Below are 14,937 nucleotides of genomic sequence, written 5' to 3' on the forward strand. Positions count from 1 at the left end.
GAGTTACACTGCGGGCTTGACTCCCCACTCAGCTGTAGTAAAACACAGACCCCCATGTGCTCACGCAGAAGCAGGGAGTAGCAGAGAGTGGGATCCATCTGTTAGAACTGGAGGAGGCAGCCAGTTTTCAGACAGTGACTGGGTGGAGCCTGCTTCCCAGGGGAGAGTATCTCCACCTACCAGACACTTCCAAAAGGATGTCCTGTTCTCTCAGGTCAGATGAGCTACTCCTTCTTCCTTGAAGGAAGATGAGTTCAGATACAGAGATAAAGGTGGAAGCTTCCTCCTAACATTTCCTAAGGGGGTGGGGGGGGGGGGAGGATAAAAATTTTTTTAAGTTTCTTGTGATATTTGGAAGTCAGATAGATATAAATGTTGCTGAGCTGGCTTGTAAGGTCTGTGAATGTCTCAGCAATTTAAAATGTGGGATGTATCAAAGTTCATGACAGTTCAGAAAGATACATCAGAACATGTGTTTTAGGCAATTGTAATACATAGTTTTCTTGAGCTTTGTAAACAAAATTTAGTTTTCCTTTACTAATTTTAAAATAAAATAGTTGTCATTTGTGACATAACTAGCCCGTCAAAGTACATACAATTTAGTTACTAAATTAGTTCTTGCAATTCTAGTTTAAATTTCACAGGGTTTTATTGGATGTGGCTTTGTATGAATAGCTAACATCAGTGTGGTTTTGCCCTCACTCTATTTATTGTCTTATTGAATAACTTTTGTCAGGTCTGTTGAACACTTTGACGTCTCAATTTCTCTGGATGGAAAGTGGGTATAATTATACCTATCTTAATCTGCTTCATCAGATTGCCCTTGAAAGCCACATATATACATGTACATACATACACATACATAATTTTTAAAAGCTGTATTGGGACTGGGAAGGAAGAAGAAAAGGACCTAGGGGCACCTGGGTGGCTCAGTTGCTTAAGCGGCTGACTTAAAGGTCATGATCTCACGGTTCGTGAGTTCTAGCCCCACACTGGGCTCTGTGCTGACAGCTCAGAGCCTGGAGCCTGCTTCAGATTCTGTGTCTCCTTCTCTCTCTGCCCCTCTCCCGCTTGTGCTGTTTCTCTCTCTCTCAGAAATAAATAAATATTTAAAAAAAAGAAAGAAAAGAAAAGGACCTAGTATTTATAGAAGTCCACCTCTGTACCTAGTAACTTTCTTGCGTATCTCATGGATGTAATTTTATTTAAGCTACACAATGCTATAAAATAGGCATTATTGTCCACAAGTGAGAAAATGAAATTTATAGAGGTTTAAGTTGCTTTCTTAAGGAAGAGTAGCAAGTTATGAACCCCATATTAAAGCCCTAGTTTATCTAATTACAAGCCTTCAGTGTATCAAGTACTTATCAGGTATGAGGCACCGTCCTATATATATATATATATGTTATAGGACGGTGCCTATATATATGCATATGCATATATATGCCTTTGGTATGACTTTACCAAATATTTAATAAAAGAAATTAAAGTCAGTTATTTTTATTTAAAGATTTTAAAATATGCCTCAATGGTAGTAATTTTATTATTATTTTTTAGCTTTATTTATGTATTTTGAGAGAGAGAAGGAGAGAGAGAATTCCAAGCCGTGTCCGCATTGCCAGCACAGAGCCCAATGCAGGGCTCAACCCCACGAACTGTGAGATCATGACCTGAGCCAAAACCAAGAGTCTGATGCTTAGCTGACTAAGCCACCCAGGCACCCCCAAATCAGTTATTTTTAAAATAGCCTAGTCCAGTGACTAAAATATCTAAGAAATAGTCATCTTTTCAGTTTGGTTCAATTCAGTTGTAGCAGCAGATTTAATTATGCTAGATTAACCATCCTTACTTTTCTTGCAGTCCAGAGCGTACAGGAATATGGTGTTTTCTAAATTGTCTTTTATTTCTCTCTTGTTTTAGGTGCCTTTAAGCCCTGCGAGTACTTACTGGGAAGTTGGATGATCCGTCTTACCGTGTGGTTCATTTTCCTGGTTGCGGTGTTTTTCAACCTGCTGGTCATTTTAACCACATTTGCATCTTGTACATCACTGCCTTCCTCCAAACTGTTCATAGGCCTCATTTCTGTATCCAACTTATTCATGGGAGCTTACACCGGCATCTTAACTTTTCTGGACGCCGTGTCCTGGGGAAGATTTGCTGAATTTGGCATTTGGTGGGAGATTGGCAATGGGTGCAGGATAGCCGGGTTTCTTGCAATTTTCTCCTCCGAAAGTGCCATATTTCTATTAATGCTGGCAGCTGTCGAAAGAAGCTTATCTGCAAAAGATGTCATGAAAAACGGGAAAAGCCGTCGTGTCAAGCACTTCCGGGCTGCTGCCCTTCTTGCTTTTCTGGGAGCTGCAGTGGCAGGCTGTTTTCCACTTTTCCACAGCGGGGAGTATTCTGCCTCACCCCTCTGCTTGCCATTCCCCACGGGAGAAACGCCATCTCTAGGATTCACTGTAACCTTAGTGTTGTTAAACTCCCTGGCATTTTTATTAATGGCCATCGTCTACACAAAACTGTACTGCAACTTGGAAAAGGAGGACCTTTCACAGAACGCACATTCTAACATGATTAAGCACGTTGCCTGGCTCATCTTCACCAACTGCATCTTTTTTTGCCCCGTTGCGTTTTTCTCCTTTGCGCCATTGATCACTGCGGTCTCCATCAGCCCTGAAATTATGAAGTCTGTCACTCTGATCTTCTTCCCGTTGCCCGCTTGCCTGAATCCAGTCCTCTATGTGTTCTTCAACCCAAAGTTTAAAGACGACTGGAAGTCACTGAAGCGACACATTACCAAGAAGAGCGGATCGGTGTCAGTGTCCATCGGTAGCCAGGCTGGCTGCGTGGAACAGGATTTCTACTATGACTGTGGCATGTACTCGCATTTGCAGGGTAACCTGGCCGTGTGTGACTGCTGTGAGTCCTTTCTTTTGACAAAGCCAGTGTCCTGCAAACACTTAATAAAATCACACAGCTGTCCTGCATTGGCGGTGGGTTCTTGCCAAAGACCGGACAGCTATTGGTCCGACTGCGGCACGCAATCCGCCCACTCTGATTATGCAGACGAAGAGGATTCCTTTGTCTCGGACAGTTCGGACCAGGTGCAGGCCTGCGGACGAGCCTGCTTCTATCAGAGTCGAGGATTCCCTTTGGTGCGCTATGCTTATAATCTACCGAGAGTCAAAGACTGAACTGGTGTGTTTGTAACTGTTTCCCCCATCAACCAAAATCACAGCATTTAGAGAAGAACCCTGGTCTGACCTTTCATCTGGGAAGCACTTCTGGGATCACTGCCTGGTGTGTCACTTAGAAGGAGGAGAAGGGGGGCAGTTGATTTCTGAAACCAGACGTTCTCAAGGAACAAGTGCCTAACCTGTCAGTGGATGGAAAATGCAACGTGCAAGCAATGTGTGGTCTGTTTGGAACAAGTTTATAACTTGAAAAATTTTATGTATATCATAGCAATATCATGTTAGGTTTTCCTGATCCATGAGAAGCAGATTTATACCGATTTCTGAACTAAGCACAAGGTGAACAACAGCTGTTAATATTTTTTTAAGAATATTTTAAAATGTGATTTTATGTAGCTAAGAAAAAGTCTTGCTAATTTTACCTAATGGTTCGTCATTAATCTCAGGACAACTTAACTGCAGGGCCAAAAAAGGGATTGTCTCCCAGGTAAAACTGTGAGAACAGAAGAGTAGGCATCGCCTGATTGCATTTTCTGGTCCCATCTTTCACATAACAGAATCATAAATTCTGTTTAAGTGATTTATAAACCTAAAACCTGAAGATGTTTTTAAAACAATATTAACAACTGTTAGATTTTAAAAGAATAGCTGAACGTGTGTTTTCAGTGGTCACGCTTCGCTGTGGTGCAAACCCAGTAATTTTGCCCTCAGTGTCTTGTGACCACACTAGGAAAAAGTAAAGGACTCATTGTTGTGTGGGTTTGGTAGATTTGGCTAAGCTACTAACTGATATGGGATTTTAATAGTATCTGAGGGACTTGATGGCTCTGTGGAATGTTCTCGTTAAAAAACATTTCATTTCTTAGTATCATTGGCTGAACCGACACTTTCCAATTTTGTTGGTATGTTATCTACATATAGTTTGAATTACGCAGAAAATAAACAGTGGTAAATTATTGTATTAAGTTGGAAGAAATTGGGAGTAATTATGACACAAAGCACTTATAATTATTTCTTAGTGAGCTGGATTCTCCTGAACCTGTGTTGTTACATGGTAGCTTCCATACATTTTCCCCTTACTGTGATTTAAATACGAAAGAGCCTATGCTACAGTTCAGATACTGTGTCCTTGTGAGATAAAACAAATCTGTCATTTAAGAAAAAGAATAAAGCTTAGACCTATGTCTTTAACAATTAAAAATTTTACTTGATTCTTATCCATGGACTTTTGACATGTCACTATGTGGAGTCTTAAAGTTATGTTTTTTGAACCATATGCTAAATCAATAGCAAACCCACTGCCATATTAGTTATTCAGGATATACTAAAAAACATTAAGCTAGTTTGCAGTTTAATAGTTAAACTGTATATAATGTGCATATAATGAATTTTTATCTTATGTAAATTATTTTTAGAACACAAGTTGGGAAATGTGGCTTCTGTTCATTTCGTTTAATTAAAGCTACCTCCTAAACTGTAGTGGCTGCCAGTAGCAGAATGTTAAATTGTGGTTTATATACTTTTTTTTTGCCTTGTAAATAGTCTTGGTTGTACATTGTCAGTGTAATAAAAACAGAATCTTTGTATATCAAAATCATGTAGTTTGTATAAAATGCGGGAGGGATTTATTTACAGTGTGATGTAATTTTGTAAGGCCAACTATTCACAAGTTTTTAAAGTTGCTATCATGTTTGTTTATTTACACATCTGATAAATATTAAATCATAACTTGGAAAAAAATCTAGCTAGAAGTGTTTTTTCTCCAAAATTCAAGTTACCGAAAACTTCACATTTCATTTAAAACATAGAATAGCAGATACCTCAACTATAGACTGTGCTATACATGTAGTGGGAAACACTATTGCATCTTGAGTCTGAATGATAACTCGTGGAAAACAAATTGTGAAATTTAAGAGACTACCATTAATTAGGTCTTTGTTTAAAAGCAAATGATTGGGGTTCCTAGCTAGCTTAGCTGGTGGAGCGTGCAACTCTTCATCTCGGGGTTGTAAATTCAAGCCCCACCAGCTTGGATGTAGAGATTACTTTTTTTTTTAATTTTTTTTAATGTTTATTTATTGGGGGGGGGGGCACAGTGTGAGTAGGGGAGGGGTAGAGAGAGAGGAGAGAGAGAATCTCAGGGAAGCTCCATGCTGTCAGCACAGAGCCTGATGTGGGCCTTGAACTGAACTCACAAATGGTAAGATCATGACCTGAGCTGAAACCAAGAGTTGGCCGCTTAATGGACTGAGCTACGCAGGCATCCCGGATGTAGAGATCACTTTAAAAAACTAAATAATGAAAGCAAATGATTAGTAATCCATGATACCAAATGTAGTCAGTTGCCCAAATGCTTAGCTATAAATATTCACAATCATCAAGCCCTAATTTTACAGACGAGAAAATAGAGGACTTGATGAAATTTAAGTGAATAGCTAAATCCTACACAACAGATAAGAAAGCAAACCAGTACCCAGTTCTTCTTAATGTGAGACATCGGCTTTTGGTTTTGTTCATTTGTTTTAAACTTAACTTTGTGTCTGGAATTTCCATAACAAAAAGAGTAGTATAATTACCCTTCCCATCACCTCAGCCTTCACCCCAGGTACCCATCACCCAACTGTGGCAATTATCAACAGCACATGGTAAATCTTGTTTCATCTGCGTCCCATTCACTAACTCGCTCTAATCCATCTGCCCCTTGGATTATTTCTTGTCATCTATTTATTTATTTTGAGAGAGATGGAGAGCGTAAGCAGGGGAGGGGCAGAGAGAGACAGGGACAGAGAGAATCCCAAGCAGGTTCCACACTGTCAGCTCAGAGCCTGAAGTGGGGCTCAAACTCATGAACTGCAAGATCATGACCTGAGCCTAAATCAACAGTTGGACATCTAACGGACCGAACCATCCAGGCACCCCTACCCCTTGGATTATTTTGAAGTGAATCTAAGACATGTTTCATCTGTAAAGTTTCAGTATGTCCAGGGATAAATTTTTAAAAGTTGCCTAATTATTGCTACAAGGCTAACTGGTAATGGTGTTTTTGTAACAAAGTCAGATAGGGATTTTTAAGCAAAAGTTACTCTTGTACGAGGTTACAAAATCAGCAAAAAATAAAAATTTATCTCAACTGTACCATGAAAGTGAAAATGAGTAGTAAGTAGAGAAGTTACCAAAAACTTAAGTGGGGGGAGGCCTTCTTTTGAGCTTATTTATACATGTATATATAATTCTACCAAACTTGATTATGGCTTCTCAGTCACAGTAATGACAAGGCACTGTAAGAAAGGAGACCACAGGACTCAATTATGTTCAAGCCCCAGCACCAATGCCATGGATCTCTTTGGTTCATTATCTCCAGTGTTGCTACAGCACAATGCAGTAGATGGTCATTATGACGATTCTCAAGACATCAAGGGAAGGACATAATTTGTTTAGTCAAACATTTTGAGGAGGCAGAAACGTATGACATTTTAGATTCCTATACCAAGAGGTCAAAGTGGAAAAGTTTGGGAGTTTAAATGACACAATTTATCATTTTCCATTTTCTCTGTCAGGTCCTATGCCAGAAACTTTGAGAATTAATGACACACTAATGACTGGGAGATAGGTTACCTCCCTGTTACAAAGGAGTAAGTTAGGAAAGCCAAAGAGCTTGTTTAAGGGAATCTCATGAGTAAGAAGAACATCACTGATTCAAATCCAGGTCCCCTTCATACTAACACTTTTATGGTTTTTCCTCCTCTGCTTCAGGGATGTCAGATTATGTTGGGAATAGTTTGTTACCTCCGATGAAGCCCTGAAGTGGCCCGAGGCCTTTTAATGCTGTTACTGATTCTAGGGAGGTTCTCATAAAAGTCTTAACCAGATCTGCCAATATTGAATAACAGAAGTAACTCAAGAAGTACAGAATGTAAACTCCACTAAGCCAGTTTTATTTCTTGATTGACTATATTACCACAGTTAAATTGATCTAATTTTCTGCCATTTTCATTTTGTTTTTACTGAAAATTTTAACAAAATTAACAAAAATTAGCATTCCACTAAAATAGTTTCAACCATGTCATACTTTATTAATTATAGCTACTGCCTTGTGAATTGCCCTTGGTTGCTATTATTTCTGCCGTACCTCATTCTCATGTGTCAAATTTTACAGATCTAAATTTCATCAAAAATTTTCTATTACTCTTTGGTCAATAACAAATTTTGTGTGCTGTCTTAGCCTTTGTCACTTTTCAGTCTGATATTTCTACTAGTAATATGCACCATAAGCTGGACCAAAGCCATATTTATTTACAAGTGTGCACAGTTTTGTCAGCATGAACAAAGCATCCAGGTTTATTGTCTATCACTTCTTCCTTGCTACCTTCATCCCTATTCCCAGTACCTGAAAAGGACAGTGCTCCTTCCGAGGTCTCACCAAAAAAATCATAAAATGCAGATCACATAATATTTTAATACGATGATTCTACTCCACAAAAGAATGAGGAACGTGTGAAGGCAGGGCTTTTACTCTATCTTTAGTGCTTAGCACAGCCCCTTGTAAATTAGAAGCTTCAAAAAGACCTCAAAATTCACATGCACCGACACACTAGTTACTTAAGATGTCAGGCAAATGAGGTGCTACCCAAAACAACGGAAGATTGCCCTCAAAGAGCATGCTTGGATACACTTGGAAACTTGGATAAAGTTCGCTCTCCTCTCCCCATAAAATATGGCTGTGTGCGGTAAGAAATGACTGATCCTTAAAACCCTGACCTGTTAAGTATACGGCGGTAGTTTTGGCTTCCGCCTCTTGCTCTGCCTCGCTCAGTGACAGCACATTTCTTGTACTACATGAACAGCAAACGAGGGACGTGCCCCGCACGCTGTCAGCGGCGGGCAGAGGGAGGCCCGGGCGCAGCGAGCCGCGCTCGGCAGGCGGGGACAAAGCCCTCGCGGCTTCCACGTGTCGCCATGGCAACGCGAGGTCTGCGCCCGCCGGTATAGGCCGGCCCGGCGCGCGCGGGGCCTGCTGGGAGAGCACGTCCCCGCCGCCACTCTGCCGGTTTGAACTTGGCGGGCCCGATGTGGGCGGCCGGGCTGTGGGGGGCTGCTTCGCCGGCTTCCGACGCTCGGTCCTCGGCCGGCTGCAGGTCCAGGTCTCGGCCTTCCTCCGGCCCCTTCTCCGACCTCATGGCGGGCGCCCCGGGGCAGGGGCCGGAGACGGTGACGGTCTGCTCGCCGTCGCCGCCGCTGAGCTGCAGCAATTCCACCATGTCACTGTTGTCTCCCCTTGGCCACCAGAGCTTCCCGTTTGACTACGACGATGGCGACGGGGAGGATGAGGAGGACGTGGAGGAAGATGCTCAGGATTCAGAAGCTAAGGTGGCGAACCTGAGAGGAGTGGAGTTACAGGGGTGCGTCAGGTAAACCCTGGGCCACGGGCCGGTACTGCCCCTCTCAAGATCCCTTAGACCCTTGCAAGCGCCTTCTTCTGGCGGCCAGACACTCTCCTGGCGCCCGCCTCGGGGCCGTGCAGGCCCCTGCATTCTGAGGTGCCGCTGCTGTTTGCACGTAGAGTTGTGGGCCAGTTCTCACACATGCCTGCAGATTTTCTAGGGTTCTAAATCTCTTTAACTGAGAATATGATCGCTACAGTCCCTGTGCAGAAAAACGTACGTAGTCTCAAAAACACAAAATTTTCCACCATTTCAGGAGTTTCCTGAATATTCACAAGTCAGATTGTGGACACCAGAACTCTTGTTCAAACCCTTAACACCAAAATTCTTTCCTGCGCCTTGGTAGTACCTGGGTTATTTTGAAAAAGATCTGATTGCCAGTGAAGGAGGTTGTAGTAAAGCAGTATTGCTTTGGGGGCCATAAATGAGGAGCTGAAACATAGATTAGCAATGTCCATCTCCGCATCCACAGACAAGGCTGGGTCTGGTCTGACCACTCACTGAACAGAATAGAAATCACCGAGTCAGTGCTAGAACCAAAGAGATTATTAAAATCACCTTTTTCTTTTTTTTTTTTTTTAAATTTCTACAATTACTCAGCAAACATCTAGTTTGTGCCACATACTAATCTAGATACGGGGGACCATAAACAAGATAGACATGGCCTCTACTCTCATGAAATTAAAGCTTGCATGAATTTATTGTACTTATTTTACGGATAACAAAACTGTGGCTCAGGATACAAGTACAAAGTGGGATTCAGAGGCACCCACCTAGCTATTAGCAGAGCCAGGCCTAGCACTGAGGTATACCGATCAGGTTCTGTCTTCCCTATGCGACATGCCTATTATTATGAGCTGTATAGAAACAAGAACAAAGGGCCTATCCCTGCAGGAATAACTTTCTGAGACAGGCTGAGTAATGCAGGTTCCTTCTGGAGTAGGCTCGTGCATCATCTTTAGAAAACACTCACAAGTTTCTGATTATCAAGCTGTGTAAGGCACAATACAGGAGATCTCAGAAATACAGGCCAGAGAACGTATGCTTCATGTGTAAGCAGCAAGGTAGCCCGCTTGAGGGTAAGGCCGTCATACCCAGAATGCGTGGATGGAATATGGAACCATATGAGATGACTGCTATACACAGTCACAGCAGTGAGAGAGTAAAAGTAAGTACATTGGGGGAATGGAGGTCAGTAAGAGTAACCAAGCAAGCCACTTGTCCAGACTGGTTGTAGCAACAAGAAACAGGCCTCTGATCAACCTGATAGTGGTTCTTGATGATAGAGTTTCGGGAGTCCATTCTCATGTGGGTCATCATAGGCATTCTTCAGGATTGAGTTGGTCCCAAGGATTTTTGAAATAATTTTAAGGCTTTGGAAACTACCTTCTGAATCTAACCAATAGGGCTGAGCAGTGTCGACACAGTTTAGCAACCTATGGAGGAGCGATGGTTATCAAAACCACAGAACAGCTACTGAGACCTTGCGTTAGCTTCCAGGAGCCAGAGCCCTAATCAACTGGAGCTCAGGAGAGGAGCCAGACATGTTTTATGTCTCACTTTAGCCAAAGCCCAAACAAGCTGGTAGCATCTCAGGACTAAGGCTTCCCTCCTTATCGCTGCCATATCACAGCTCATTCCCTATGAACCAAAGGGAATAGGTAGGATATGGCCTGGAAGGAATACACAACTTGCCAGGCCTTGTGGGTAGCAAGTGGCAGATGCCTATTAGGTGTTCAATAAATGTGCTGAATGAATGCCTAATTCCCACTCCTAGAGAACACGTAGATACAGTGGCTGTCTTCAAATGCTTCAGAAAACCTAGCATTTCCTTTCAGGAAAGTGAGTGTTTACAAAATTTCCTCATTCGTCCTCCCTACCTCCAACCTTCAGTTGGTGCCCTGGACAGTTTGGGGGTGAGGTGATGAGGAGAGCAGGCAGCCCGAGCCATAGTCCCAGCCCCGGTTCTAGCAGTGGGCATTCTCTCCACGGACCAGGGAGTATACCCAGAGCTGCGTGGGATTGTATGCCTTGTGCCCATTGTTCATCTGCCACAGGGATAGACTGAGGCATCAGGTGCGCATGGTGAGATGAGCTCTGGGTATTTTAGGTGTTCATAGAGCCATGCTTAGAGGATGGCTTCGAGCGTGTTGGATGGGACTGAGATGAAGCTCACAGTTGACTTCAGAAAAGATACTGAGAAGTATTTTCCTGGAGTCTTTCATCATATGCCTTGGGCCTTCTATTTATTCACCTTTATCCTGGTTTTTATATCACTCTGTGCATTAGGAAAACCATGCCTTAATAAATGTCTTAGTTGTAAAAAGCTGCTTATTAAGCCTCTTTTGATTATGGGTAGAGCTGTAGTGTATATGCTGCACATTTTGTAGTCTATATGATATCATTTGTTAAAAATGTTAAGGCAAGACATTTAATATTTAAAGTGTCTTTTTTTTTTTTTTTTAAGAAAAACACTGATCTCACCCTTTCAACAAATATTTCTTAGGACCTTACTATATTCTAGGCCCTAAGCTAGACTCTTGAAATAAAAAAATGAGTTAAAACATGCTTTCTGTTTGTAGGGAATTCATAGCCTATGGCAGAGATGGACAAGTGATAGACAGCCCAAGGCACTTAGTCCAGATATTTGCAGAGTTAATGCCTGAATTGAATGTTTTTTTTTAATGTTTATTCATTTATTTTGAGAGAGACAGAGAGGGCGAGAGGGGGAGGGGCAGAGAAAGAGAGAGGGAGAGAGACTCCCAAGCAGACTCTGTACTGCCAGTGTGGGAGCAGACACAGCACTCCATCCCATGAACCCAGAGATCATGACCTAAGCCAAAATCAAGAGTCCAGACGCTCAACCAACTGAGTCACCCAGGGGCACCCCTGAGTTGAATCTTGAAGGGAGGGTAGGATTAGCCGAACTCCTCCTCCTACAAAATGACATGCACCAAATGCTCACTGAGTGCCCGGAATCTGTGTTAAGTGCTGTAGCAGAGATTGTCTCATGCAGTAGCACCTGTGAGGGAGCCTCTGCTCTCATGTCCAGGTGCTGGATGAGAACAGAGTATTCAGTAGGTTCAGAAATGTACTTAGCTAGGAGGAAGCAGGTAGAGATTCATCCCAGACATTGTATTTCCAAACCAAGCTCTTGCATGGCTCGCCCTGGGGAGGTGGAGGCATTTCAGTTTTAGACGAAACTGCGGAGCACAGGGACATGGCGCATTCATCAGTCTGCTTCAGTGCGACAAGACCGGTAGGGTCCAGAGCAGCCATTGGCAAAAGAGGCTGGGAAGACAGGCGGGAGCCAGTCCCTGGGTGTCAGGCTATAGAGTTTGGATTTCATCCTGTGGGCAGGAGCCATAGAAGACCCTTGAGGTAAGGAGTGACATGATCGCATTTGAAGGCTGAATCTGTCAAGAGTTGTGGAAAATGGTTTGAAACGAAGGCAGAAAGGCCGGCTGTGTCCACCCTGTGGTGGTAAGATTGGGAAAGAGGAAAATGGCTTGAGAAAATTGAAAGAAGCAGAAGAGACATGACTAGGTAATGGCGTAGGTGTGGGTGGTGGAGGCACTAATGTGGACAGGGAACAGGAGGAGGAACACAGGTCTGGGTTTCTGGCATGGCTGGCTGGGTGGCTCTTGGTCCTCTTCACTGAGGTAGGATTTTAAGAGAAGTAAAATTTTTCTCGGTGGAGAGGGTAGAAGAGGATTAGACGTGTTTGCCACTGATTGATATTTAGGTGGAGCTGTCTGTCAGATGGTTGGAAATATGTCTGTAGCTCAGGAGAAAGATCTGGCCTGGGATGACTGATGTGGGCACCATCCGCACCTGGTGATAGTTGAAACTGTGGGAGCCGATGAGGTGTTTCTTCAAGATGGAGAAGGAAACGTTCATATGAGAAATAAAGAACACATCAACAGTGTCTCTTTCCTGCCAGAATACAAATTGCATGAGGACATGGATGAATGAATAGCAGGAAAAAAAATGAGTAAGCCGGAGCTGTGAGGTAGAAGAAGTTGTGCAGAGCGGTGGGCAAGGCAGTTGGTTGCCTGAAGCAGGAATGTTAAAGAGACAGAGGCACTGAGTCTATAAACACCTAGTCTTTAGAGCTGCCTTGGGTCCTGAACAACCTTTCTCTCCTTGGGTCCTAATGGTTCCGCTTTTGCTAAGTTTTATGAGGCTTGTGTATCTGGCTGAGGCCCAGTATTTCTCCTCCCCTCCCCTCTTCTCTTGAGCATGAATGAGTACTTATTTTTCCACGTACCTAAAAAGAGACAGACTGACAGAGGTGCATAGTGGAGATGGAGGTCACTAAACTGGGGAGTCGTAAACACCCTGTCTGAAGAATGGCAAAAGGGAGTCAACCAGAACATTAAAGAATATAAGAACCATATATATTTTTTGGTAACTTTAACAGAAAAGTTGAGAATTTCTGGGGCAACTGGCTGGCTCACTTGGTAGAACACGGGACTTGATCTTGGGTTGCAAGTTTGAGTCCTACTTTGGGTGTAGAGATTACTTTAAAATCTTAAAAAAAACACAAAATTCTGTTTACCCTTCACCCAAAATCCTTAATTAAAAAAAAAAACAAAAAACCTTTTTTGTTTATTTTGAGAGAGAGACAAAGCATGAGGGAGGGATAGAGAGAGAGGGAGACACAGAATCTGAAGCAGGCTCCAGACTCTGAGCTGTCAGCACAGAGTCTGACACGGGGCTGGAACCCACGAACCATGAGACCATGACCTGAGCCGAAGTCAGACACTTAACTGATTGAGCCACCCAGGCGCCCCCAAAATCCTTAATTGTTAACACATTTGCTTTATCATTCTGAGTGTGTGTGTGTATATACACATAGTCTCACCCCCACCCCCACCCCCCTGGGACTATTTAAGGGAGGAAAAGGGGAAAGTCTGCTCCAGGATCTGATTAGGTTCATTTGTTGTAATTAGTTGTCCAGATGAGAGATTTTTTTTTTTTTATGTTTATTTATTTTTGAGAGAGGGAGGGACGTAGCATGAATAGGGGAGGGGAAGAGAGAGAGGGAGACACAGAATCCGAAGCAGGCTCCAGGCTCTGAGCTATTAGCGCAGAGCCCGAAGCAGGCCTCAAACCCATGAACCACGAGATCATGACCTGAGGCAAAGTCGGACATTTAACTGACCGAGCCACCCAGGTGTCCCAAGAGAGATTTTTAAGAATAGAAAAAAAAAAAAAAAAAATGTTGTCATTGAGCCAAATGGATTGGTATAGTTATCCCAATGGGTTTTTAAATAATGTGATTTTAGGTGATGAATTCAAAGGCAGTTTGATAGATAACTAATTCCAATATTGGACTTCCTGTTCATGATTTTTCAAGTGTATGCTTATATATAATTAAGTTCATATGTATGTATTTATAAAAATCACAGTATTATAAATACATTTAGTATATATTATACTGCTTTTGCTGTGTAGTTTCAGTGATTTTGACTGTTAAGCCAAAGAGGTTTGAATACAGATGCTATAGTGTCCTCTCTCTTGTAGCGGTGTGGTTGGGTCAGAAGATAACCAAGAACAGAAACAGGTGTGCCTACCAGAAAGCCACCTGACACCATGGGAGGTGTGGTTTGTTGGCAAAGAAAAAGAAGAACGTGACCGTCTGCAACAGAAGGCTCTGGAGGTAAATTAGACAGTATCGTTTTTACTGAATCTATGAGTTCACAAATTAGAGCTGCTGTCACAAGTAAAATGTTAATATTATCCCTCAAAACAAAATTTTTCCGTTTCTTTGTATCAGTTTGCTATTTCCGTTTTAATCTCTCTACTTGTAGAAATAATACATTCATCATAAGAACATTTGGAAAATACAGCTAAGTATAATGAAGAACATGAAAATCTCTAATTTTACCACCTAAACATAACCAATGTTAATATTATTGCATATAGCCTTCCAGATTTTCTGCAGTGTAAATTAAAAAAAAAACAAACTACAAGTGTGTATATTAAGACATATAAAATGGAGCTTCACCATATGTACATTTAACTAAAGTAAATGCAACTGCATTTATTTGGTAAAATTTTTAAGAAAAAAGAGAAACCAAAATTGAAATAGAGACAGAAACCTACCCCCCATCACTCAGAGCATTTGGCCTAGGGTGAGTGTGTGTGGGAGACGGGAATCTGCTGGGCTTTCAGGGTTTTTCAGTTTCTCTGTGCCTCGCTGCCTCACTTGTGGGCATTTCTGTGTTTGTGATTCTCTCTGAACTCTCACTCTCCAAACTCCTAAAATAGCATGAGGTACATTTTCACATGAA

The 14,937-nt window shown here is 42.3% G+C and overlaps 2 protein-coding genes across 13 annotated transcripts in view; both read left to right on the forward strand.

Moving 5' to 3' along the window:
- LGR4 (leucine rich repeat containing G protein-coupled receptor 4) overlaps positions 1-4,791 on the forward strand; it is a 102,198-nt gene extending 97,407 nt beyond the window's left edge. For both annotated transcript variants that reach the window (XM_060606247.3, XM_060606248.3), the window contains one exon: positions 1,921-4,791. In XM_060606247.3, the coding sequence (XP_060462230.1) occupies positions 1,921-3,197 (1,277 nt within the window). In that variant the 3' untranslated portion in view covers positions 3,198-4,791. The remainder of the gene's footprint in view (positions 1-1,920) is intronic.
- A 3,381-nt stretch (positions 4,792-8,172) lies between these two features.
- CCDC34 (coiled-coil domain containing 34) overlaps positions 8,173-14,937 on the forward strand; it is a 170,158-nt gene continuing 163,393 nt past the window's right edge. For 6 of the 11 annotated variants that reach the window (XR_014135297.1, XR_014135296.1, XR_014135293.1 and 3 more), the window contains exons 1-2: positions 8,193-8,605; positions 14,168-14,303. Coding sequence is in view for 6 of the 11 variants with exons in the window: in XM_060606245.3 (XP_060462228.1) it covers positions 8,265-8,605; positions 14,168-14,303 (477 nt within the window). In the remaining 5 variants the exon portion in view is untranslated. Of the gene's footprint in view, positions 8,606-14,167; positions 14,304-14,937 lie in introns of all 11 variants that reach the window. The other 5 variants (XM_060606244.3, XM_078433329.2, XM_060606241.2 and 2 more) reach the window with 4 other exon arrangements.

This window comes from Panthera onca, chromosome D1 (genome assembly GCF_046562875.1).
Source record: "Panthera onca isolate mPanOnc1 chromosome D1, mPanOnc1 haplotype 2, whole genome shotgun sequence".
NCBI classification, from domain to species: domain Eukaryota; kingdom Metazoa; phylum Chordata; class Mammalia; order Carnivora; family Felidae; genus Panthera; species Panthera onca.